This window comes from Schistocerca cancellata, chromosome 1 (assembly GCF_023864275.1).
Source record: "Schistocerca cancellata isolate TAMUIC-IGC-003103 chromosome 1, iqSchCanc2.1, whole genome shotgun sequence".
Classification (NCBI taxonomy): Eukaryota; Metazoa; Arthropoda; class Insecta; order Orthoptera; family Acrididae; genus Schistocerca; species Schistocerca cancellata.
This window is the reverse complement of record NC_064626.1, coordinates 1,111,544,732-1,111,572,096: the sequence shown is the minus strand read 5'-3', so window position 1 is coordinate 1,111,572,096 and position 27,365 is coordinate 1,111,544,732. Positions and strand designations below refer to the sequence as shown.

Genomic DNA, 27,365 nt, shown 5'->3' with positions numbered 1-27,365 from the left:
CAAGTATGGTGGGTCTGACACACCGGTGTCAATGTGTTCTTTTTTCCATTTCCAGGAGTGTATATAGCAAAGCTCAGTATCTAATTTTTTTTATGTTTACCGGAATATTACGACTGTGCCATGGCTTAAAATTTTAAAGCGGTTTAGCCTTCTGGTATAAAAAAGGGGGAAATTTGTTGAGGCTTTGTTTCTATTTGAAACGTAATCTTAATTTTTAGTCTCTGGTAACCACCCGTCTACCCGTGCCTGTGGGTCCTGTTGCGTGACCCTGTTACGGCGGCTGGGGTGACACCTGTTTAAATATTCTTGTTGCGAATTTTATTTTGTATTATTTTGGAAAAGTTTTCAATCAAGATGCAGATAATTTCATTATAAGTAATGTGTAAAGCAACTTTTTAAAATAAATCTTTATTGAACTTCGTTATTTAATTGTGAGTGGTGTCTGAAATATTGTTTCCGTTTACTTGTTGTAGCCTGACCCCCCACCCTCTCCCACCCGACAGCTAACTATGTTGGCGTCAAGATGGCGTACCATTCCAGCAACGATGAGGAAGTACGACTTTTATTTGGAGTGTGAGATCGTATCCTGTGGCAGAACTAACGTCACCTACAACGTACCTGGTTGTACAACTGCACGCTCCGCAGAAAAGCGGTCTCGCAGCGTAGGTGGGACACGATAACACTATCGCCGTTTCCAGAAGCGGCGAGGGTTCCCACGAAGAAGGCATATTAGAAGCGCAGTGCTGTTGAAGCGGTCACGCCACCATGGCCAACGTCTTCTACTTGCTGAGCCTACTGGGTAAGATTTCAGTTGCACGTTAAATAAATTATCGTCATACACCTAGTAGTTACATGTAAATCTTTGTGTTAGATAAATAGAATAAAATGTATTACGGGTGTAACCCGTACAGGGACGCGATGGCTCGAGACTTATCAAGCCACACATTAACCCGAGAGCTACTCATATAACAGAATACAACTATACGTAGGGACAACATTTGCGGGAAATGAACGGATGGCTAAAGTGCGTTTTTTTTTTCCATTCGGCGCAGGCCAAAGTCGCAGACATGTCGAGGTAGCCGCAAACCGTGGGCATCGAGAGAAATCCACAAGATAAGCAATTTAATGCGTTCTCATTTGTTTTTCGTTTAATTACATATTGTCATTTCATATTCTTTCTAATTACAATGAATGAAAGTAGAATGAACAGTAAAGCAACTATAACTGAGAAGTTCCGTGATTTCCATGGTGATCCCATGTAATACATATGATCAAAATACTATAAGAATCTTTTAAAAACTAAATAAAGTTAATTTTCCCTGGAATTTTTAAGAAAAAATTTCTGTTTTAAACTTTCGTAAAGTATTTAAGCAAGCAGAAAAACTCAAAATTTAAAACGTACTTACAACAGTGTCACATCAGCGCACCAACATATCCCCAGTATTCTAGTCAAAAATCAAATCCCTGAAGAGGGAATTTTGTCAAACTATATGAAACAGGACATCGAGGGTAATAGTGTGGTGGCGCACTACGAGAAAAAGCCAGATATAAGCACAATGAATGAAAAGAAAAGTCTGATTGGGCAACAAGCCGGTAAGTGTATCTTTGTGGAATCCGTAAAATGGAATTAAATTTACAACGTACTGACATACTTATTGTCACGTTAAAAACTTTTTTGGCAGGCTGACTATATCAAGTGAACGATTTCTGACAATGACAGACGTTTAAGATAGTAAGATAGCACTTTTAATGATTCTTGTAGTATTTTGATCATATTACATTCTATCCTTCGCTTCTTGTGTAGTTTATCTGAGAATGCTGTTTTAATGGAGCAAAACCGATTGCGAGAATAAAGAAATCACCAATTACAGCTTTTATACGGTAATTTTATTTTTATTCAGTATGAAGTTTAACGGCTGTGACTGCCCGTTTTACAGAATTCTGTGTCTTTCTAATTAATTATTATCTTTAAACATATACACATTGTTAAGTGATACTGTATAAATAAATATCTCCATTATTGTCATTATTTCATGGAACAATAAGAAAACTGTTATACATAGAATTCACAGTGGACTGAATGATTTGTAGTAGAGTTAGGAGGATAGGTTTTCAAAAACCAAGAAGGAACCTCAGTAATCCAGACATTCTAGGTTAGATTCATGGCAAGCGATGGTAATTTTTGTAGCAAGTAAGGCGGAACTCAACTCTGCCAACGTGGAAATTTCGTGGCACAAAGTTACTTGGATTCCACATGACGCTCGAAACGCTCCCCCTCCACCCCCCACCCCACCCCCGCCCTTCTACCCCTGCCAGCTGGTTTAATTTTTCAAGTCATACGGACAGTGACATTCAAACCATCATTTGCGTTCCTAGTAAACTTATACCGGACACATCTGAATCTGTGTTTTGGTTCAAATGGTTCAAATGGCTCTGAGCACTATGGGACTTAACTTCTAAGGTCGTCAGTCCCCCAGAACGTAGAACTACTTAAACCTAACTAACCTAAGGACATGACAGACATCCATGCCCGAGACAGGATTCGAACCTGCGACCGTGGCGGTCACGCGGTTCCAAACTGAAGCGCTTAGAACCGCACGGCCACACCGGCCGGCTGAATCTGTATTTTGCCTCCAATAAATGTTCACCGAAAATACGATTTCGGGTTAAGTGATTGTGTTGCCGATGGAAAGATTCCCATTCTTGGACCCCTTAACACGAAACAGATTCTGGTACCCGGACTGTTGTAGGAGGTAAGTACACGAACAAAAGCAACTGTCCCATGAAAAATTCCGTGTAATTGGAGCAATTTGACACTTTCAAACTGTAGCGCTCTTATAAATGAACAAAAATATGAAGACATTTGTACAAGTAATCCCTAGGAGAGATCTTCAAGTGTCACAGTGTTCATAGTTAAGCACTGTTTTATCTTTCTGTGAGCAAGTGTCATGGTTGCGATCAGACTGTACCTAAAGGTTACTGCTAGTGTAATTGCTCTTCCTAACCAGCGTCGATACGGCCAAACCAGCGAAGTCTGTACTTGTTTCTCGTACATTAGCTGCTGGAGCTATGCACGGCTCTGTTTAAAAAGAACAACTCGGTGTAGTCATAGGGCCGAGCTGCGCACGTTTACTTTCATTCCCCGCAGCTAATTCCCTGCATGTAATAACCTGTAGCTGTGATCCTGCACTCAAATAGTCTCTGCATTGGCTAGAATTGTGAGTTAATAGAATACAGCAAATATAAAAGTTAAATGAACAATTTAATAAGAAGGGTTCAAATTGCTCTGAGCACTATGGGACTTAACATCTGAGGTCATAAGTTCCCTAGAACGTAGAACTACTTAAACCTAACTAACCTAAGGGCATCACACACATCCATGCCCAAGGCAGGATTCGAAACTGCGACCGTAGCGGTCGCACGGTTTCAAACTTAAGCGCCTAGAACAGCTCGGCCACTACGGCCTGCAATAAGGGTTCTATTTTAAAGTTTGTAGTTGATGTAGCCGACATATAATTATGTTTAATAATGTTTATTCAACAATGTACGCCTCAGATAAATGTGAAGTGACCCTACGATATTCAGTTGAAATACAGACAGAAAATATTCTTACAAAATGCAGTAAAGCTATGTTGAGAGCGATACGAGAATGGTAGCAAAATCCCCAAACCAAAATATTCATCAAAGACTCGCGAAAACGAAGTCCGTTTCGTGATCACAATACACGAAATACTCGACAGCTCAAAATAGTTCAGAGTTCCACATGACGACTGACAACTTAACACACGCAATATGAAAAATAGTAACCTGTATTTTGTCTGTTCTCCGTTCCGTAATATAAGCGAAAAAATTAGAGTCCTATTCTGGAACACATTCAGACCGCTCGAAATACAAAGTCCCTTTAGAAGCTAAGGTACGGTAGGGACCGCTCACAATCTATCACCTCTATGTCCGAATCACGCACATTAACACAGGCAGATCTGTTTTCTTCCAGCACAAACGTGGAAGTGTCAGAATCGTTCCCTTCAGCTCTTCACTCGAGATGTCTCACTCTCCACTTGACACCAGCAGTGTTCCACCACTGCCCAATTCTCTTTGGCTGAAGGTCATCCTTAAGCTCAATAGACATGATTTGATTCATCTTGAACACTTTCCCACACTGCTTACTTCATCGATTTCTTAGCCACTGGTGCCCCCAGTACTTATCTTCTCACATTAAACACCTATCATCATTCCACAACCGCAATACCAGATCGGATACGTCTAGCATCTTGGCTGTACCTTTACATAACACTAAATCTTTCTCCGTGTCATTCTCCATCTCAGCCATACGACTATGGAGCGCGCTCCCGTGTGATCTGCGTCTTATCCAGAACCACTCAACATTCAAGAGGGAACTCAAGACTTACATATTAGGGACGGTATAGCCACCATTGTTGTGACCCTCTCATCTTTTTCTCTCTCCTCTCCATCATTCTATTTCTCTTCCTCTAACCTATCTACCTCTTCTATATCTCTTTCACCCCATTCTATCGTCTTATGTCTCTGCTTGATGAGAATAACTCACAAGCTGCAAGAATATAACGAGAAAATTCCCAACTAGCAATAGGACTGACATTCATAAAAGAAAAAATATGTTTACTTTCATATACATAGTCATTACTATTATTATTATTCTTGATTGATATAATTATTTTTTGATTGTTATAATTATCATTGTACTACTTTTATAATCTCAATTTTTTTGTGTAACATTAATACTGTATAACATGTTATATGTCCTTAATGTTCTGTAGAAACTGAAATTTGTTGTATCTGAGTATGCCTGGTTAGGTGTAAGAGAGGGCCTGAAGGCCCTAATCTTGCCAGGTAAAATAAATGCATAAATAAATAAATAAATAAACTAATATACAGGGCATATCGAAAAGAACCATCCGCTTAAAAAAAATCGTAACTATTACGTTATTTGACTGCTGTAAAGACCAAACTCTCGAGTTTTACATGGTTCCCGTTAGGTAACAGCAATGTGCACCCACTTCAGTTCTAGTAAAAATGGTGTCGTGACAATAGAAAGTATTTTGTGTTCTACATTTTGGGCAAGGCAGGTCAGTAATAACTGAAGAGAGTGGCTTTCTTAGTAGTTTTGGTGTGGATCCTCCCACAACACAGAGAATTAGAGGATGGCATGAACAATTCCGAGAAACAGGTTGTTTGTGCAAAGGCAAATCGCCGGGCCGTCCCCTAGTGTCTGACACAGACGTCGAACGCATTCGCCATAGTTTCACAAGGAGTTCGCAGGAATCCGTTAATCGTGCAGCTCGGCAGCTCAACATGTCCCCGGTATCCGTCTGGCGTGTGTTGCGTCGATGTTTACACATGCAACCATACAAAATTCAGCTACTGTACTGCAAGCTCTTCGTGAAAGTGACAAGAAACAGCGTGTGGAGTTCTGTAATTTCGTTCTTGGCAAGATGGAGGATGACAGTTTTTTTCCACGCTCAGTGTTTAGTGACGAGGCAACATTCCATTTAAACAGAAAGGTGAAGCGTCATAATGTGAGAATATAGGGTATGGAACAACGGCGTGAAGTTCTACAATTAGAGAGGGACACTCCAAAATTTAATGTGCAGTTTCATGGGAAAAGGTGTGTGGTCCATTTTTTTTTGCAGAGAACACTGTTATAGGAAACATATCTCGATACGCTTGAGAACTTCCTTTTCTCACTGTTGGAGACATTCGAACGACTTCATTTACCAACAGGATGGAGCACCGCCACGCTGGTATCTGGAAGTGAGGGAATTTTTTAATCAAAGGATCACTGAACGATGGATCGGTAGCACTGGACCAAATGATTCATCCTTACATTACTGGCCACCAAGGTCACAGGGCCTGACTGTAGGTGATTATTTCTTGTGGGAGTTTATGTTTATTGCCTTCGTTACCAACAACAGTGAATTAACTCAGTCATCGCGTAACACGGCTGTGGAAGCTGTAACTCAAGACATGCTCGCTGCAATGTGGGAACAATCTGAATACCACATTGACATATGCCGTGCATCTCAAGGGGGCGCATTGAACACCTATGAAAAGGTATGAAAAAAACTTTTCGAGTTTCCCGTTCATTAAAAAATAAAACTCATTGTATACGTTTATTAGTTTCAGGAATATGGACTTGCCAAATCAGATGATTCTTTTCCATGTACCCCTCTGGGATTTTCCCCACATCCGGCACTTTGGTAACGCACGTGGATCACATGGAGCGGCCGTGCGTCCCCTTCGGCCGCGTCGTGCTACCAGCCTTGGGGCCGCACAGCTTCGGAAAGCCGGCCGGGGTGGCCGTGCGGTTCTAGGCGCTACAGTCTGGAGCCGGGCGACCACTACGGTCGCAGGTTCGAATCCTGCCTCGGGCATTGATGTGTGTGATATCCTTAGGTTAGTTAGGTTTAAGTATTTCTAAGTCTAGGGGACTGGTGACCTCAGATGTTAAGTCCGAGAGTGCTTAGAGCCATTTGAACCAACTCCGCTACAGTGAAAAGCGAGAAGGTGCTTAAACATCAATGTAGGGCTGTGCTGTGATAGTGCCACGCAAAACAGGAAGGGGTGCACGCCCCCTCGATGAAAAACACGGCCACACCATTACACACCCCCCTTCGAATTTTACTGTTGGCACTACACACGCTGGCAGATGACGTTCACCGGGCATTCACCATACCCACACCCTGCCACCGGATCGTCACATTATGTACAGTGATTCGTCACTTCACACAACGTTTTCCCCCTGTTTAATAGTCCTATATTATGTGTCGCTTATGAGCAGCCGCTCGACTATGATGTCCAAGTTTTCTCACCTCTCGCCTAACTGTCATAGTACTTGCAGTGGATCCTGATACAGTTTAGAATTCCTGTGTGATGGTCTGGATATATGTCCGTCTATTCAACATTACAGCCCTCTTCAATTGTCGGCGGTCTCTGTCAGTCGATAGACGAGGTCGGCCTGTACGCTTTTGTGTTGTACGTGTCCCTTCACCTTTCCACTTCACTATCACATCGGAAAGAGTGGAGCTAGGGATCTTTAGGAGTGTGGAAATCTGGTGTACAGACGTCTGACACAAGTGACACCCAATCACCTGACCAGGTTCGAAGTCCGTGAGTTCCGCGGAGCGCCCCATTCTGCTCTCTCACTATGTCTAATGCCTATTGAGGTCGCTGATATGGAGTACCTGGCAGTAGGCGACAGCACAATGCTCCTAATATGAAAAACGTATGTTTTTGGGGCTGACCGTATACTTTTGATCACATAGTGTACGTGTCAAAACTACGAGTCATACAGAGAGTAGATCCCCACAAGGGCGATATCACATATATCATAAAACATAATCAAAAGAATAAATCTAGTACCTAGTAAAATTTCACAGTAGAAAAACAACAAATAATGAACCGATCTATGTGAATTGGAAAGATCCTGTCAGCGCACAAGATTTTATACGCTATTAAATAAGCTAGCCCCTATGATCGGGGCTTGTCAAGTAAGAATAGTTGAAATCCCGAATTAAAACCCGCCAAATAAAATGTCAGGTCATGTTACGAGCTGCACGCTGACAGACAGACAACGGAGGGCGTGAAGACCAGGAAAACTAGGCAGGTGGCGCATGCGCCGAGATTGAAGTACGCTTGCAGCATAAACGGCCAATAAAACGAAATGCATCGGTGTGGGGGGGGGGGGGGGGAGGGGGGGCTGAGGAGGGAATTGAGAGAACAGTGAGAAATAAAAAATGCTAAAGGTATTGTAAAGTAAAATATGCTAACTGAAATTAAAATCCTTATTAGATCACAAATACATTATCCTACGAGCAGCAATAAAGTTAAGACGTAAACAGTCTGTGATAAACGTACGTGACTATAAAAGAGATTAGTGCATCTGTCATGGTCCAGCGAAAAATATATAGTAACGAGAGTGGGTAAAATCAATGTCTTCACAAAACATAAAACAGGGAGAAACGATCACGTATGCACAAATAATGTACGCTGATGACCCAAAACATTGTGATCACCTGCTTAATAGTTAGTTTGTGCTTCTTCATACCGATATACGTCACTGATTCTGCGTATCACGGATACAACAGTTTGTTGGTAGGTTTGTGCAGGTTTATGGCATTAGATGTCTACGCATAGGTTATATAATTCGCATTAATAACAGCCCGATGACAACGCTGTCGGAGAAGACATCAAGCATGAAGGGATGTAGGTGGATCGCAGCTGTCAGCGTTTCTTCGATTACTACCACACGCCCCATACAGGTGCAGGAGAAAACCTCCCACAGCATAATTCTGGTCCCACCATCCTGCGTCAGTGACGCGCGATGGCGGCCTCTGTTGGCACCGTTATGTATGAGGTGGAACTAGGGACCTAATGGAAAAAGGGTGATCCGACTGAGTCACGCAATTTGACTCTTAGTCTGATCACGAGGTGTGGCCATTAATTGCACCCGTTGATCACGTAGGCTGACGTGACGATCAATGAACTATACTTGACGGGGTGTATCTGGAACGTCTTAGTGATTAGAAAGTTAGTAGACAGGAATACAATTAAATACTTAGCTTTAATTCAGCATCAGCGGTGAACGTCAATTTTGACTTTGTATAATAATATTTACAGGTGCAGTTATAGACTGAACTGCGAATACTTCTTTACAATTCTGACTGTTTCACACATATACACTCCTGGAAATTGAAATAAGAACACCGTGAATTCATTGTCCCAGGAAGGGGAAACTTTATTGACACATTCCTGGGGTCAGATACATCACATGATCACACTGACAGAACCACAGGCACATAGACACAGGCAACAGAGCATGCACAATGTCGGCACTAGTACAGTGTATATCCACCTTTCGCAGCAATGCAGGCTGCTATTCTCCCATGGAGACGATCGTAGAGATGCTGGATGTAGTCCTGTGGAACGGCTTGTCATGCCATTTCCACCTGGCGCCTCAGTTGGACCAGCGTTCGTGCTGGACGTGCAGACCGCGTGAGACGACGCTTCATCCAGTCCCAAACATGCTCAATGGGGGACAGATCCGGAGATCTTGCTGGCCAGGGTAGTTGACTTACACCTTCTAGAGCACGTTGGGTGGCACGGGATACATGCGGACGTGCATTGTCCTGTTGGAACAGCAAGTTCCCTTGCCGGTCTAGGAATGGTAGAACGATGGGTTCGATGACGGTTTGGATGTACCGTGCACTATTCAGTGTCCCCTCGACGATCACCAGTGGTGTACGGCCAGTGTAGGAGATCGCTCCCCACACCATGATGCCGGGTGTTGGCCCTGTGTGCCTCGGTCGTATGCAGTCCTGATTGTGGCGCTCACCTGCACGGCGCCAAACACGCATACGACCATCATTGGCACCAAGGCAGAAGCGACTCTCATCGCTGAAGACGACACGTCTCCATTCGTCCCTCCATTCACGCCTGTCGCGACACCACTGGAGGCGGGCTGCTCGATGTTGGGGCGTGAGCGGAAGACGGCCTAACGGTGTGCGAGACCGTAGCCCAGCTTCATGGAGACGGTTGCGAGTGGTCCTCGCCGATACCCCAGGAGCAACAGTGTTCCTAATTTGCTGGGAAGTGGCGGTGCGGTCCCCTACGGCACTGCGTAGGATCCTACGGTCTTGGCGTGCATCCGTGCGTCGCTGCGGTCCGGTCCCAGGTCGACGGGCACGTGCACCTTCCGCCGACCACTGGCGACAACATCGATGTGCTGTGGAGACCTCACGTCCCACGTGTTGAGCAATTCGGCGGTACGTCCACCCGGCCTCCCGCATGCCCACTATACGCCCTCGCTCAAAGTCCGTCAACTGCACATACGGTTCACGTCCACGCTGTCGCGGCATGCTACCAGTGTTAAAGACTGCGATGGAGCTCCGTATACCACGGCAAACTGGCTGACACTGACGGCGGCGGTGCACAAATGTTGCGCAGCTAGCGCCATTCGACGGCCAACACCGCGGTTCCTGGTGTGTCCGCTGTGCCGTGCGTGTGATCATTGCTTGTACAGCCCTCTCGCAGTGTCCGGAGCAAGTATGGTGGGTCTGACACACCGGTGTCAATGTGTTCTTTTTTCCATTTCCAGGAGTGTAGATCAATTGTCACTGCATAAACTGTATGTGGCGCCTGGCTAGGTCATAGCTACTGACTTAGCTGAAGGCTATGCTAACTAGCGTCTCTGCAAATGACATCTCTGAAGCTATAACAAGTGAATCATTCCTAATCAAGTCGGCTGTAGAACTGGGCAGTGCGCTAGCTCGTCTCGTAAGACCAGCCGAGTGGCGGCGCTCGGTCTGCTAGCGTCGACAGTGGCGACTCGCGGGTTCGATGTGTACTGACGGACTGCGGCCGATTTCGAGCCTACAACATGGCCAATGTGGTGCCTTGCGGTGACACCACCGGGACGACCACTGACCTAGTGTAGCCAAAGCGTGATTCAGCCGAAGATCCGACACGTTTCCACTGATCGACGGCCGAATCCCGATGGTCCCGTGCCCACTGCAATCGTAACTCACGATGTCGTTGTGTCAACATGCGGACACGGAGAGGTGACCTGCTGCGGAGCTTCATGTTCCACAAAGTAAGATGAACGGTGTGCTCCGAGACACTTGTGCGTGCTCCGGCATTGCGCTCTTTCAGCAGAGATGCCACAGACGGCCATCTGTCCTACTTTACAGAGCAGACAAGCCTCCGAACCCACGTTCTTCGAGAGCGGTGGACGTCCTACCATTTTGTGCCTAATTTTAGTTTCACTGTCCTTCTACCAGTTTGCGTAGATGCTCATGACAGAAGCACGTGGACATTCGATCAGCTTCGCCATTTTCGAGATATTCTTTCATAGGCTCTGCGTAATAACAATCAGCCCTTTGTCGGAATCGCTTATCTCAGCGGGTTGCTCCATCTGCAGACCATCTCTTGGTCCGTGTCTGCTCCACTTACCTCATCACGCGTCTGCAACGCCACCAGGTGGCGTCCAACGTCGCGTTGGGCAGTGGTCGTAATGTTTTGGCTGTTCGGTGTATATTAGAACTTTGAGGAACGAACGACTGGCAAAGGCTACCAACAACCGTATGAAGATTTTAAACACGGTATACGTTTGAAGCCTTGAAAATATTGCCTACAAGCAAGATGCAGCTCGTTATTCAGTACATTTCCGTCCCTGAGCTGTAGATGTTTAAAGATCTCTACTTCTTCCCGGAGATACAACTTGCGCCCTTTGACTTCTCTGTACAAAATAACTGTTTTCCAAATTTTTCTGGGTATGGTTAGCAATTAGTAAGTGTTCGTTAAACGCAGAATTTTGTACATTCATGCCTTTCTTTCCTAACAGATGTTCTTTATATCCTGTCCATACAGCTTAGCGTGCTTGACCGATGTAATGTCATGGGAAGTCAATACAGATCAGTTTAGAGACACCTGAATTTGACAATCAATCACCAGTATTTTCTCCTGTATCTAGTTTTTCTTTAAACTGTTGTCTGTAGAAAAGGAAACATTACAGTTGTAATTTTTCAATAGAAGATGGTAAATCATGTAAGAAGACACAGCCATTTTGTCCAGAGAAGTCAAAGAGCGCAAGTTGGATGTTCGGGAAGAACTGGATCTATGTACATCTACAGTTGAGGGACCGAAATTTACTGAATAACCAGTATCATAAATCTTCATACAGTTGCCGGTAGCCTTTGCGATTGTTCATTCCTCAGAATTCTAATATACGTTATTTGTCATAAGTGTTCGTTTCCCCCTTTTACATTTTGTGAAGACTTTTATTTTACCCACTCTCGTTACTGTATGTTTTTCACTATGCGATGACCCCTATACTAACCTCTTCCGTCGTCAAGTACGTTTCTCACAGCGTTTTCACGCATCAACTTCCTTACTGTTCGTACGATAATGTACTTGTGATCTTGTAAGGTTTTTAATGTGGAGTCTGTGTCTGACCATGATGTAATCCAGTTGGAATCTTTCAGTATTCCCGGGTCTTCTCCAAGTGTACGTCCTCATCTTGTGATTCCTGAAAAGAGTATTCACTATAATTAACTGAAATTTATTGCAGAACCCAATTAGCCTTTCTCTTCTCTCACTCCTACTATCAAGCCCATATATCCCAGTAAACCTTTCTTCTGTCCCTTCCCTTACTCCCGCGTTCCGATCCTCTACGACTATTAAATTTACATCTTCCTTTTACATCACTAATTACAATATCTTAGTATACTGTCTCCATCTCCTCATCTTATGTTTCCAACGTCGGTATGTGTATCTGAATTGTAGTTGTCGGCTTTGGTTTTCTGTCGAATCCGATGAGAACAACCGTATGGCTGAACTGTTCACAGTAACTCGCTTTCTGCGCTACTTCCCTATTTATAACGAATCCTGCTCCCATTACAGTGTTTTCTACTACTGTTAATATTACACCGTATTCTTATAATCAGAAACCGTTATCATCTTGCCAGTTCACTTTACTGTCCCCCACTATACCTTGTTTCAGCCTTAGCATTTCCCTTTTCAGATTTTCTAGCTTCCCTACCACTCTCAAACTTCTGACATCCCACTTTCCGAAATAGAATGTTACCGTTTCGTTCTTTATTCAATGTTTCAGAGCAGCTCTAGCGATAAGGACATTCCTGGCTAATTGAAGTCTACTAGTGTCAAACATAGGCCTTATGAGGGGGAAGAAATTTCTGAGAATGTGCGTTTAGAGTACAGCATCGTACGGTAGTGAGACATGAACTGTGGGAAAAACGGAGCAGAAGAAAATCGAAGCATTTGAAATGTGGTGCTACAAAAGAATGTTGAACATTAAGTCTGCTGATAAGGTAAGGATCGAGATGGTTCTACGCAGAATCGACGAGTAAACAAATATACATGGAAAACACTGACAAGAAAATAGACAGGATGATAGGACATCTGTTAATACATCAGGGAATAACTTCCATGGTGCTAAAGGCAGCTGTAGATGGTAAAAACTGTAGAGGAGTACAGAGATTGGAATGACTAGAAAACATGCAGCAAATAATTGAGGACTTAAGTTGCACGTGTTGCTCTGAGATAGAAGGTTGGACACTGTAGAGGAATTTTTGTCACGCCGCACCAAAGTGAGAAGACTGCTCTATTGATAGACATTGTGTGTTCTTAATGCAATGGTTTCCATTGCCTTCCGCAGCCTAATTCCGTTGATCATTGCTTGTTCTTCCGCCTTTTAGGAGCAGTTTCCCATCACAAGGGCAAGAATTGCCGCAAACTTCTGTCCGCTCCTCCTCCCTCTTTGTCAAGGCCGTTGGCAGAGCGATGAACAGTTTGTATGGCGGAAGTCTTCGGCCGCCAGTGCTGATGATTTGTATTCAGATTCAATCAGTAGCTGGACTCAAACTCAGGACTCATTTTGTTCTGAATACTAGTCATTGACCCTACCCCTAGACTACAGGTTCTGCTAAGTTTTTTAAAAATATTATACCAATGCAACTATTTATGTGCGGAAAAACTAAGCCTTGACACTTCATTTACATAGCTAGCAGCAGCTGTTCGTCAAATATTTCAGTTTTTCTTCAAATGAAAAATTAATTTTTCTTACTTACTCTCATTACTGTCAAGCAATTAAATCTTTTTTTGCAAAACTATGTCTCATGCTGATAAATTGGATGCTCCATTTGTCGATGTACAACTCTTTGTTTGGCTATGAAAATTCGAATCGCTAATTACGTCTTATTACCCTGACTACTTTCAGCCAACTAAAACTGTCTTTGCAAATCTAGATATCACGTTGGTCAATTTGATACGCCTTTGCCCATTGTGCACTCTTCGTTTAGCTACAAAAATTCGGACAGAACTCTGCTGTATAATTTCTAGGGAATGTTGTTTTCGCTCCTCTCAAACATTTGACAAAATATGGGGAGCGCATATACATGAGCTTTATAATGACTTTGTTGCCAATTTCCGAGCAGTAAACAAAAAAACCCAACTCGTGGTCTTGCTGTAGCGTTCTCGCTTCCCGCGCACGGGATTCCGGATACGCTGCCTCGAGATGACTGGGTGGTGTTGTTGTGTCGTATTCATCATCATCATTCATCCTCATTACGGTCGGAGGAAGGCAATGGCAAACGTCCTCCGATAGGACCTTGCCTATTACGGCGGTGCGGGTTTCCCGCATCGTCCCCTACGCTCCTCGGAGTGTGGGACCTCATCATCATCATCATCAAATAAAAAACGAAGAAGAAAGATTGGAATTTATGGTTCTGCCAACGACTGGGTAATTGTAGGTGGAGAACAGGCTAGGGAGTGGGGAATTATGGGGAAATATCAGATGTGTGCTCTTCACCTTTGCCTTCATTGCACTGATCGATTTAGGAAAAACATGGGATACGTAAATCTCGATGATCGCCCTTACTACCGAAACTCTAATAACTGCTGCGCTATTCATCTTGATGAGATAAGGAAATTTTAAATTAATGATCCAATAGATGCACGTGTAGAACATTATAATCATTAGGATTACACTTCCAGAACAACTTTATACTTAAGAACATTTTTTTATGGAGAGATTTTTCTTGACGTGCCTTCTCCGCGCAACGGTAACGTGGTGTGCGTAGCGTATCTGAAGAACTACGGTTCTATATTAACAGGGGGTGAATAAAAATATCGTAACACCAAGTAGACAACACATTAGCATGCCTGAAACAGGGTAGCAAAAACCGTTGACATTAAAAACTACTTCCCGTCATCTCGGAATGGATAAATATGGATCCTGTTTGATGTTTAAGGTAGTCTTATACCATTCTTCCTGCAAAATATCGATCACCCACCGTTCTCTCCAAATTAGACCACAAAGGCTCAGTAATATCGAGATCTGTGATGGCCAGAAGAGATTGGACAATTCATCCTCGTGTTCATGAAACCGGTTCTCTACGATGCGAGCTGTGTGAACAAGGAAGAACAAACAATGTGCCACTGGACGACCTGACCCACAGAAGTGTTTACATAATCCTTGGCAGTAATGCAATTTTTCAGGGGGCCCATTGATACCGTGATAAGGCTGGCCAAATCGCCACTGAATCCCCGCCATGTTTCACTCTTCACATAAAGCAGTAAACTCCGCCAGAGGTTGGAAACACTATAAAACAAGACTCATCCTACCAAATGGCTTTCTACTATTGCTCCATAGCCCACATTTTATGACTTCAACATCACGTTTTACTGTACGGCCATTCCCATCACTGATTAGTATAGTCGTCCTCTACCAAAGTACTGTTCGGTAGTTTTGGTACATTACATAAACGGCGTGGTAAACAGTAGGATTTCCGGTAGTATTGGTAGCATTGGCTGGAAAACAAACGTAAATGAATTTGTGTTAGGGAAACTGGAAGCCGTCAACTTCTCTTTGTTTTTTATTTGTTTGTTTGTTTTGCACACAATTACAACCCCATATCGTTCAGTGTTAGATCATTGTGTATTTTATATCCTTACAAATTACAAACTGCATTTTATAAGTAACAAAAATTAGTTGCTAGCGTTACTTCTGGTATTTTATGTAACCAAAGCAATTACTTTTGATGCAGGTATAGTTAATATGCGCTAAGAAAAAATTCTATACAATTTTTGTTGTTATTTTGTACTCAATACAACGTTCCTCATCATGATCAAAGGCAATAGTTTCCTGTTATTATTGGAAAGTGCGGAAGTTGTTTATGAGCAACAGAACATGTTTTATATAATCTCAATCAAGTATTGAATTTATGTATGATATGTTTTTGTTTTGTGTCTTTTTTTATTTTATCTTTTTTTAGTAAATTGTATGTTCTGTCGCTATATTATAAATCTGTATTTCTTTTTTATTACTACAACGCCCCTCGCTTTCAAGTTACAAATCAATAGCTTTCGAATAATATAGGAAGATAACTATGTAGAACAGAAATGTTCCGTAGGTTACACGGCCAACCCATTATATATGCTATTTCAGTTTCTAGACGGTTGACAGCTTCCGGTTTCTGGGGAAACCTTGTGAAAGGCTGATGGCAAGCAATCGAAAAAGGGGCCACGCCTATTAGGTATGCAACACACCTAACGCACAGATATGGCAGTTACGATCTTAACTGACCAGAGCTACTAGAAAAACTACCTAGTCTATACTTACTTATGACCGTCTACAGTAGCCTACGGTAGTTTCACAACTCTACTGACGCGTGGTTTTGGAATTCTAACTCGCTCCAGCTGCTTAAGGAACTCCTTTCGTGTTGTTCTGGTGCTGACACTGCTCGAGAGTGCGACATGGGGTTCTGTAGCAATTTTTGCAGCTTTTTTCCTCTTATTTTTCAAATGGCTCTGAGCATTATAGGACTTAACTTCTGAGGTCATCAGTCCCCCCGAACTTAGAACTATTTAAACCTAACTAGCCTAAGGACATCACACACATCCATGCCGAGGCAGGATTCGAACCTGCGACCGTAGCGGTCGCGCGGTTCCAGACTGTAGCGCCTAGAACCACTCGGCCACCCCGGCCGACTCTAATTTTTCGTCACGATTCTCTTCAGTGACTGTCTGTCACGATCACTCAACACACGCCTTCGTCCACGCTGTGACTCAGCGGATGATGTTTTCCGCCATCCCTGGATGCAGTATAAAGCGTCGATCGGTGCGTCTTGAAACGCCAGTCGGGTACCTTGTATAGGGCCAACCATATGACCACCAAGATCGAATTTACTTAGATCCCACATAATGCACTGAAAACTACACTTGAAATGTACTGAGGAAGTTGCACAGGTGTCGTTCGTAGTCACATACAACCGCACAACCTGCAGGCATGGCTTCCACCTGCATTTGTGTTGAAGCATGCATGTCTCGTGGCGTTTCCATATTTTTGTTTAGCCCCTGTATATCTAGATGTAAATACACGCCGCATGCAACCTTCCCGAGTGTCCTTATTGAAAGAATATTAAAGCCCAGTGTTTTACTAATTAATGCCTCTTGAACATAGTAAAAAGAAAGTTAAAGTTAATGTGGCAAAAAAGTGTGCTAAACTAAATAATGTTTGCTGAAAATAATTTTGCAATCAAAACTGCTTATTAAAGTTTGTGGGTTTGTTAAAAAACTAAAGTGAAAAATAGAATTTAAGATAATAAAGTACAGTTGTTCAAACAGGTATTAAAAATAATTTGCGCTTACTTTTAAAAAGTAAAAGTTCTTAAAAACTGAGGCTTATGAAGTTTTGCTTAGTTAATGATCATAGTGCTGCCTGCTGTAAATTGTAAAAGGTGAGTCAGTATTATGTGTCTCACTGCAGTAAAAGTTAAGGACTGTAATTGTGGGAAGTTATATACTCATGCTTGCTAAATGCTTGTTTCTCTTGTGTATTGAAAGTGCATATGAATAGTGTAACAGGATCCACAGTCTGTCCATTGTGCTCATGACAGATAACAATTAACAGAAAGACTACTTTCTATGAAAACAGTAACTTCTATTATTCAGAGGACAGTGAGAAATAGTTTGCTAGTGATTTTTTTCAATGTCAGTTAGAAAAGTAATTGGTAAAAGAAAGACAAAACCTATGCCCATGTATAATTTTGCAGTGAACTTTATTTACATCTTATGTCAGATTGGAAAGTTTTTGAAAAGTTATACTAAATCTATGTCCAATTTATGACTATAAAGCGCACTATAATAGTAATATTATTGAAACCACTCAGTTTGACCAAGTACTGAAGACAAAAAGTGGATGTCATTATCTGTTGTACTTATCCAATTAGCCTTGTTCTGCTATAACTGTTAGCACTTTCATTAACGGTAACATCTGCTAGTGACAGAGTTCATTGCACTTTCATGTGATAAAGTATAGGCTGGTCTGTCCATTAAAGTTACTCATATCTATTTTCTTGAACAAGGATGTTAATCATTCTCATGCCTAATTAGGCTGGGGACCGTTTTCTATATTCTTTGAAGAGTGTGGATAGGTAAAATATTGTTTGTTACTGTTTAAATATTTACGTAATTCTGACTTTCGCTTCCGATAAGCCACCTCCGTTGGGTACATAACGGTCAACATAACAAAATTCCTTTCAGAGGGTAACACTGCCCTGTGCTTTATACCGTAACTGCTTTAATAAGATAGTTTTATTATACGATCGGCTTCCAACAGTAGCAGACGGTAGTGTTATACCCTCTCGGAGCTTAAACAGTAGTATCTCTATCATACGCAACGCCTCTCTTGCAACGAATGGAGTTTGTTGTGCGTTTCAGTAATGCTCTTGCGTTTACTGAACGATCGCTTGACAAAACGTGCCACTCTTCGTTGTGTCGTCTTTGTGTTTGTCGCTAATTCCTCTCGGTAAGGGTCCTGGACTGATGAATATGCCACTACTTTTGTAGATTAACTGGATTTTCTTAAAATTCTCCCAGTGGAACTCAGCCTGCCGTCTGCTTTTCCCGCAATTAATTTAATGTCGTCGTTCCGCTTTAGATTGCTCCAGGAGGTAACTCCGAGAAATTTTACGGCTGTTACTGTTGGCAGTGATTTTTCACCAATAGCGTAATCAAACGTTAATGGATCTCTTAGAGTATTTGCGCGCGAGATTTTACATTTATTGATCCACAAATTCGTAGTTATACCTTGGCCAAACCTGTAAAGCTCGCTTTTTTCACAGTATAATATTCGGCGTATCTACTGTCTCGAGAAAACCAATCGTACACATTCAAGTCGCATTAATTTCTACGTGTACATAGCTGCAGGCATTAAAATGCAGCTGTCGTCGTCAACGTTGCCCTCCTGGTTGCCAGACAATGCCGGCTATCAACACGCAGTACTGCTTGCTTAGTAGGCCTTCAGTTGTCTTTGCCATTGTGACAACCCTTTTTATCAGGCGCTGTCTAGAAATGCCAGAAATGCGCCTGTTTTACTGCGCACCTCCACTTACCCTTTAGCGTGTTTCCAAGGCGCCTGTTTGCCAACCTGTCCGTGCTGTCCCTTATCGACGTAATTATTCTTCCGCTTTCGTAAGTGTTCTGTACGTCTAGAAATTTCGAGCTTATCATGTGGGACGACGTTGGCTGTTCGCTGTAGTACAAATATTTCAAAAAAGTATTTCTATCTTTAAGCTGTGAATTTAAAATAAATTCACTTTTTTATTTATGCACTGTTACTTATTGCATTCCACTTCTTCATAATGTTAATTCAATCAATAAATTTAATGTGTACTAACACAATATAAGAATAAACTTTCTTACCATCATTCAATTACTGCTCCTTACACAGTAGTGTACGATGTGTTGTGAAGGGTACGCAGTATTCAAACACTACAAATAGCACTCCCCAACCCCCATCCCCTCGGTTTTTGTCTTTTCAGCTGTTATACATGAAGATCGAGTGACTGTAGGGAAGTGTCTATGGAAGCCCGAACTGTTTGATGCATTTTACTTTTTGTTGTGGTCATTACATGAAGTGCATGTAGAAGGAAGAAAATTGTTTCTTCACTCGTCTAGGATCGTATAATAGTACATAAGCGACAAAGCTTTACATGAGGAAACGTTAGCTATTCCCACTGTAGTCTGTAGTCATTTATCTGACACACTGACAGACGTTAACCATAACCTTACTTCTTTGTGAGTATGTAACTGAACAAAACTCTGACGAATGATGCAACGTTTCTGTGAATTTTCTTTGTCTCTCGCGTTAATGAAACACAATAAGGCTCTCATACTTACAAAAAATATTCAAGTATTAGTCGAAGATATATTGCTACCGAAATGCATATATGTACCATTAACACCTAAACATAAATAGTACAGAAAACAATCAGACACTGAAAAGATAATACACGTAATTGAAAGCTAATTTTAATAATTATGGTTTCACTTTTGTTAGTTTTGATTACACAGAATATTTGTTATCACCTGATTCATAGAACACACCAAGTATGGCATGGACTGACGCTCTTTCTGTCTTCTTTGCTTTGCTGTCTGTTTTCGCTGGATACTTTTTATCTTTTTATTTGCGATTATGCGGTAAGTGACCATCGAGCGGAACTCTGCACTTCTTTCGCCGTCCCGTCTGTTAGGATTAAGCTTTACTACACACAAATTTCGCCTCGGCTGACAAAGGTAATTGATAAGAGACAATTAACGACTTAGTGTCTATTTTCCTTTTGCAGCTGCCGATGCATGTACAGGTGTTCATGACTGCGTCATTGGTCTCTGTTTACTTTGAAATTACAACTCTTAATGCCAGTGGATAATGGTCGCAGTACTTCGTGCCTTGACTTACGGGATGCACCTGATACCTTTAATTTCCTGCATCGACCGCTAATCAAAATAAACGTATTACTGGTGTCTCTATCCGTGATTGTCCGAATAATAAACACAACTTAATTCCTTCCGCTGCAGCTTCATGTACTGACTTGCCTGGCCGTGGGCTGAAGGGCTGGTGAGTCGGAGATGTTAGCATTTGTAGTGCTGCCCCAGATTTCTTTCGTAAGACCGTACTTCCTACCTTGATATACTCTGGTATTTCTGGTGATACAAATATAATTAGTTCCCATCTAACGTGCTACGTATTTCATTACGTTACTCACAACCAAAACACCTTCAGCCTTTGATTCTCCTTTTAATTAATTAACATCGACTGCCATTGTATACAGGCAGGTGGTCACACTTTTACAATTTTTAAGAGTATTTTGATATTCAGACTGTACGTATTATTGATCAAAAATTTTATTAATGACACTGTCTGAAGAGCTGTAGTTGTTTCAGTCAGTTGTGTAATAGTATGCAGCCTTTTACACTTTTCAGCGTCCCAGTTATAACCTGAAGGCCTTGCTGGATTGAGCTTTTCAAATTTGCCTCCCACTTGTTTTATAATGATGAACACTTATCACTTGCTACAATATCTTGGGCTATTATGCCTTGGTCAGATGAATTTCTTGTTGAAATCGAACGTTTACTTCCCATCTGCAGAAGACAGCTTGAGGACCGGGCTGTAGTTTTTTTTTTTTTCATTTAAACATCCTGGCTCGCTACTAACTGCAGCAAAATTCTGTTTCCGCTTGCTCAAGCGCAGAGGCATGACGTCACATGTTTTGAAAACTGCAGCGCATTTACCGTTGTCTGTTGCGCGCCTCCGCTATTGCTGCTAGTCCACGGTGAATGACTGGTGTACATCTTCTAGAGCATCAGAACTGAGATATCGTTCAGTTTCACATCCTCCTCTCTCCGATTAAAATTACTGGAGAGTTTAGTATTGTCTATGGCCACTCTGTATAGTCTTTCATAGTGTCCGCTTGTGGCTTCCGGAATATGACTCTTATCAAATCGAATCCAGTGATCTGCTGGTTCCAAATTACGTTCCACAAAAGGTGATCTGTCTTTCTCCTCTGTGTTTTTCGCGTTGTTTTTCTACCATTCTTTTAGTAGTACCCACGTAAACTTCTGCGCAACTATGACGAATCCGATATAAAGTCGTAATTTTTCCAGCGACTTGCGAGCATGCTTATCCGACTGAATTGTTCTTCTGTCTTTGGCTTTGTAGATTGTAGCGACATTCCGTTTCATCAAAATATTTCCTAGATGACCAGTAATGTCTTTAATGAAAGATAGGAAAATATTGGATTTCGCAGACGCCTGTATGTGCTATGGTCTTTTTGTGGCTGTCTTTACGCTTTGTTTGTCTCAGCGAACTAACATCCATACTTGAGAAATGCACTAATGCCATATCCCAATTCCGAGTCAAGCAGCTTCGGGTCACAGATATTCCTTGCCCTGTCGTTTTTATATCACATCGCATTTGTCGCGGATAGCGATCTGAATCTCGATGTAGGTAACAGACTATGTGTGTGTGTCCCCAGCTACCATTTTCTTTCATGGAGGCTGGCATAGGAAGGAAATGTAATCTTCCGTCTTCTTTGTCCTCCATAGTGAACTGAGTCTCGGATCAACCTCACTGAGATGTTAATGAGATCTGTAGGGCATTCACAAAAGCACAAGAATTACACTCATTGGCTGATAAAACTAACCACAGTTGGTAACTATTGTAAAATAGTATATGGAGTGGCAGGCGTCAAAAAGAATGCGGTCTCCTTTACAAATGAACCCGATCATTCGCCTTCCCTACCACACTTCTCCCATGCTCGTTCCAACGCTATGCCCAAATATTTAAATGATTTGATTGTGTCAAGGAGAACAATAGAAATACTATATCCGAACATTACTGGTTTGATCTTCCTACTGATCCACACTAACTTACATTTTTCCACATTTAGGGCTAGCTGCCATTCATCACACCAACTGCAAATTTTGTCTAAGTCGTCTTGTATCTTTCTACAGTCACTCAATTACCATGCCTTACCGTCCACCACAGCATCATGAGTAAACAGCCGCAGATTGCTGCCCACCCTGTCAGCCAAACATTTATGTATATGGAGAACAACAGCGGTCGTATAACACTTCCCTGACGCCTTCCTGGCGATACCCATGTGTCTGATTAACACTCGTCGTTGAGGATAACATGCTGGGTTCTTCAAGTCACTCACATATCTGTGAAGTTATACCATGTGCTCGTACCTTCGTTAACAGTCTGCAATGGGGCACCGTGTCAAATACCATACGGAAATCCAGAAATATGGGCTCTGCTTGTTGCCCTTCATCCATAGTTCTCAGTATATCACGTGAGAAAAGGGCAAGGTGAGTTTTGTTCGAGGGATGTTTTCTAAAACCATGCTTATTCGTGCACATAACCATCTGAGTCTGAAGAAAGTTTATTATAATCTAAGAGAGAATATGTTCAACGATTCTGCAGGAAATAGAAGTTAGGGATATTGTTCTGCAATTTTGTGCGTCAGTTGTTGTACCTTTTGTATACAGGGTGTCCCAGCAATCTTGTCCACCCAAAATATCTCTGGAACAATAACAGCTATTGGAAAACGACTTTCACCGATATCAATGTAGGGCTGGGGCCCATGAATGTACATATTTGGAAACATTCTAAAACGAAAGCATATGTGTTTCTTAACACAAACTTATGTTTTTTTAAATAGACCCCCCCATATTTTTTCTTCAGCAATCAATAGCATGACAAAGCACATACACAATGGCGTTGATTGCATCGCAGTATTCCCATTACATCCCGAGATATTAAGACGCGAAGTTGAAGCTTGAAACACCCGACATGCGCTGCTAGCGCACGTCCTGAGGCTCAGGCGTGAACCCCATGCTGCCCGTAATCGCGATGTGATTGACATGTGTAATCACACCTCCATACTTATCAAGAGGTGGTGGTGGTGGTTAGTGTTTAACGTCCCGTCGACAACGAGGTCATTAGAGACGGAGCGCAAGCTCGGGTTAGGGAAGGATTGGGAAGGAAATCGGTCGTGCCCTTTCAAAGGAACCATCCCGGCATTTGCCTGAAACGATTTAGGGAAATCACGGAAAACCTAAATCAGGATGGCCGGAGACGGGATTGAACCGTCGTCCTCCCGAATGCGAGTCCAGTGTGCTAACCACTGCGCCACCTCGCTCGGTACTTATCAAGAGGTCCGAAACGAATAATACGGTCTGCTGCCATCCTGCATTAACGTCGTACATTCCAGCAGGTATTTATCCCATAGGCTAGGGGTGATGCGGTTTTGTAACATATCTGTGTACCGCAACGTTAGTCAAAAAGTTAACTTCGCTTATCGTTAATCCGTTACTAAAAAGGTAATGCCGTTCAACGTTAAAATTTTACTTTACTGTAGATCTAGCGCAAGTGACAGTTAATCATTCTCTCGTAATAGTAAAATTCGTGTTGATGGTTGTAGTGAAACGAGCAAGTGGACTAAAAGTTTTACCGTTGTTTAGGTAAAAATGTTTTGATATGGGAAATTCAGGTAGGACATAGAAGATGAATGTAAACATGTTTAACCAATTACTTTTATTATCACATAATTATCAATGTTATGTTTATCTAATGCGTTAAATGACAAATTGTTGCAAACAAATGTTTCTTAACATCACTGGGTAAAATGGCCCTTTGTAGAAACTTCCACTGTGATACCAGCACTACATACTAAACATAGCGTTCACATATCATGCTCAAAGTGATGCCCATTGGCTTGCATACATAGGGTCTCTCGGCATGAAGGATGCCCTACTTCGTGCTACTGTTTCCTCTCTGATGGCTGTACAAGCATCAATAATGCGTTGCTTCATGTCCTCTGGTTTGGTGGTTCATGTTGGTAAACAGCATCCTTCACTGCTCCCCAAAGAAAATAATTCAGCGGTGTAAGGTCCGGAGATCGGGCAGGCCACCTAACTGGGCCACCTCGTCCAATCCACCTACCAGGGAACTTATGGTTCAGAAGTCGTCGTGCTCGTAAGGCGTTATGTGCAGGGCATCCATCATGCTGATACCACATGACCATTCTCCGGTTCAGAGGTACGGTGTCCAAGAGAACAGGAAGATTGTGTCGTATAAATCTGGAGTACTGTCTGCCATTTTGGATGCCATTTATAAAGAAAGGTCCGATAATGGTATCTCCAATAATCCCACACCAAACACTAACTTTCCACGGACGTTGATGCTCTACCTGACGGAGCCATTTTGGATTGTCTGCGGACCAATAATGCATATTCCTCATATTGACAATTCCTTTGTTGGATAATGATGCCTCGTCGGTAAAGAGAACATCTGCAAAAAAATTTGGATTAGTCCGAAGTTTTTGCTGATCCCACCGACAAAATGTTACCCTATTGCGGAAGTCATTTCCATGAAGATCCTGGTGTAAATGAACACGGTGAGGATGACATTTATGACGTTTAAGAATACGCTGTGCACTTGATTTCGACACACCAACTTCACGTTCAATTTGACGTGTGCTGATTTGAGGATTCACAGCTATGGTAGCGAACACAGCAACTTCAGCACGTTCATCTGTGCGTGTTCTAGGACGATGTCGAGGTCTTGGATTTAAGCTTCCCGTTTCACGTAGACGAGATGTGAGACAACCAAACATCCGGCCCGAAGGCGATGGCTTGTCAGGGAATCGTCTTCTGTGCAGTCGTTCTGCCTGAACAGCATTTCGTCCACCTACAACAGGGTACAGTACAGGTATGTAGAGTATGGTAGAAAACAATTAACTTAATAATCATAATGTTCGCTAAGAGTACTACCAACAAACAAGCAATCTCATAACGTATTTCCCGTCAACGTACATTCTCCATAGATCAGCAGCATTTCTACCATATCTTCATGTGTGTACATTATACTGTACAGTATAAGATCCACAACACAACGTTTATTCACAATGTGTGCTACCTCCGTGCCGTCACTAGATCACTCTGATGCACGACTACACTGGTAAGCGGTGTACTGCATGCCAAAGCAACAACAAATGGGATGCTCGGAGGGTGGTGGAGTACAGGTGTTTGCATGGGTCGCGAATCATAAACAAGGCGAAGTGGTAACTGTGGCAGTAGTGGGAACTACGTTGGACACTTGACTAGGTAGAGCCAGGCCCTTCGCGACAGGCACAATGGGTCATATAACGCATTAGATAAACCTTATTTTGGGTGTGCAGGATAAATAAGACAACCTGACGGGTGTACACCGATCGGTACTGGTTCATATAGTGTACGTAGATACGTAAAACGTGCAAGAGGGAAACCATTATGTGCTTATGAGAGTTGATGGCAGCAGACCGTATTATTCGTTTCGGACCTCTTGATAAGTATGGAGGTGTGATTACACATGTCAATCACATCGCGATTACGGGCAGCATCTGGTTCACGCCTGAGCCTCAGGACGTGCGCTAACAGCGCATGTCGGGTGTTTCAAGCGTCAACTTCGCGTCTCAATATCTCGGGATGTAATGGGAATCTTGCGATGCAATCAACACCATTGTGTATGTGCTTTGTCATGCTATGGATTGCTGAAGGAAAAATATAGGAAGTCCATTTAAAAAACATAAGTTTGTCTTAAAAAACATATATGCTTTCGTTTTAGAATATTTCCAAATATGTACATTCATGGGCCCTAGCCATACATTGATACCGGTGAAAGTCATTTTCCAATAGCTGTTATTGTTCCAGAGATATTTTGGGTCGACAAGATAGCTGGGACACCCTGTATACTGGAGTTACTTGTGCTTTTTCCAGTCCACATTTGCGTAACAATCGTGAGATTGCAACTAGCAGGTGCAGCAGTACAGCGGAACGATCTTTATAGGCCATAAACCAACCGCTGGCGACTTCCTACATGTGCTGGGAGACGTTTCTTCTGCTTGCACGAAGAATGACAATCTCCTCGCAAACAACACTCAAATGCGATTTCTAAACTAAAAATCCCTAGCATAATCTTTCTTTATATGTGAAATGCAGAACGCATATTACTCCGCCCCCCCCCCCCCCAAATACATCTCGCGTATTGACTGCGAGGAGAAAATTCGAGAAATTAGAGCCAATACAGAGGTTTACCGACAATCATTCTTCCCACGCACTATTCGCGAGTGGAGCAGGGTTGGAGGGATCAGCTAGTGGTACGGAAAGTACCCTCCGCCACACACCATTAGACGGTTTGCGGAGTAGATCGTGGTATGCTACCTACCTCGTGTGGTTGAGGTGAAATGCTAATCATTTGCATACTCAAGCTTATAGTACACTTCATACTAATTTTTCGTTTTTTGGCATGCCTTCCAGATCTGCGTTTTTAATGGGCAGGGTTAATCTAATCACTATCACTACATTTGCCGGTGGTACCTTTACTTGTAGACAAGTTGCATAGTTCGCATTGTAACAGCAACAAATCGGACGTATCTATTCTCCACAGTGTGGTCATGAACATTCTATAAGGTATCCTTGCACACCGGTCCTTCTGCGCTGATTCAGTATAACCGACTGGCACATTCACCCCTCTTCACTGTCGTCGGAGGAAGGGGGAAAGGTGAAGGGGGAAAGGTGAAGGGGGATAGGGAGGGGGGGCTCTCATAATCGCCATTTGACTGAAATATTGCAGACGTTTCATTGTTATGGTGAAACATACAGAGACACATCCGTTTTCACATTTATACAGGGTGTCCCAAAATACTGCATACACTCTTTCAAACTATCTCCCACTTTAATTAACGGACATAGAAATATTTTTTGAGTGTAGTAACTCAGAAGGAACTGCAAAACTTAGAAATGCTTCCACCTGTTACAAGTTTGGAAATAAACATGGCGTTATCCTTTAAGGAACGGAAATGAGTTCTGATGTGTTAAGGGAAGACGGAGAATGGAATTGAGGTTCGACGACGTTGGAAAGTTGAACATGGTTGACAATTACAAGACTTCGAGACAAGTTTGACGTCCATAGAACTATGGATGATATG

General features: G+C 42.5%; 1 protein-coding gene across 1 annotated transcript in view; it reads left to right on the top strand.

Moving 5' to 3' along the window:
• The first annotated feature begins 613 nt into the window (after positions 1–613).
• Positions 614–27,365, top strand: part of LOC126092121 (wiskott-Aldrich syndrome protein family member 2-like) — a 55,844-nt gene continuing 29,092 nt past the window's right edge. Inside the window, exon 1 of the mRNA XM_049907566.1 lies at positions 614–799. Within this exon, the coding sequence (XP_049763523.1) occupies positions 766–799 (34 nt within the window). The 5' untranslated portion in view covers positions 614–765. The remainder of the gene's footprint in view (positions 800–27,365) is intronic.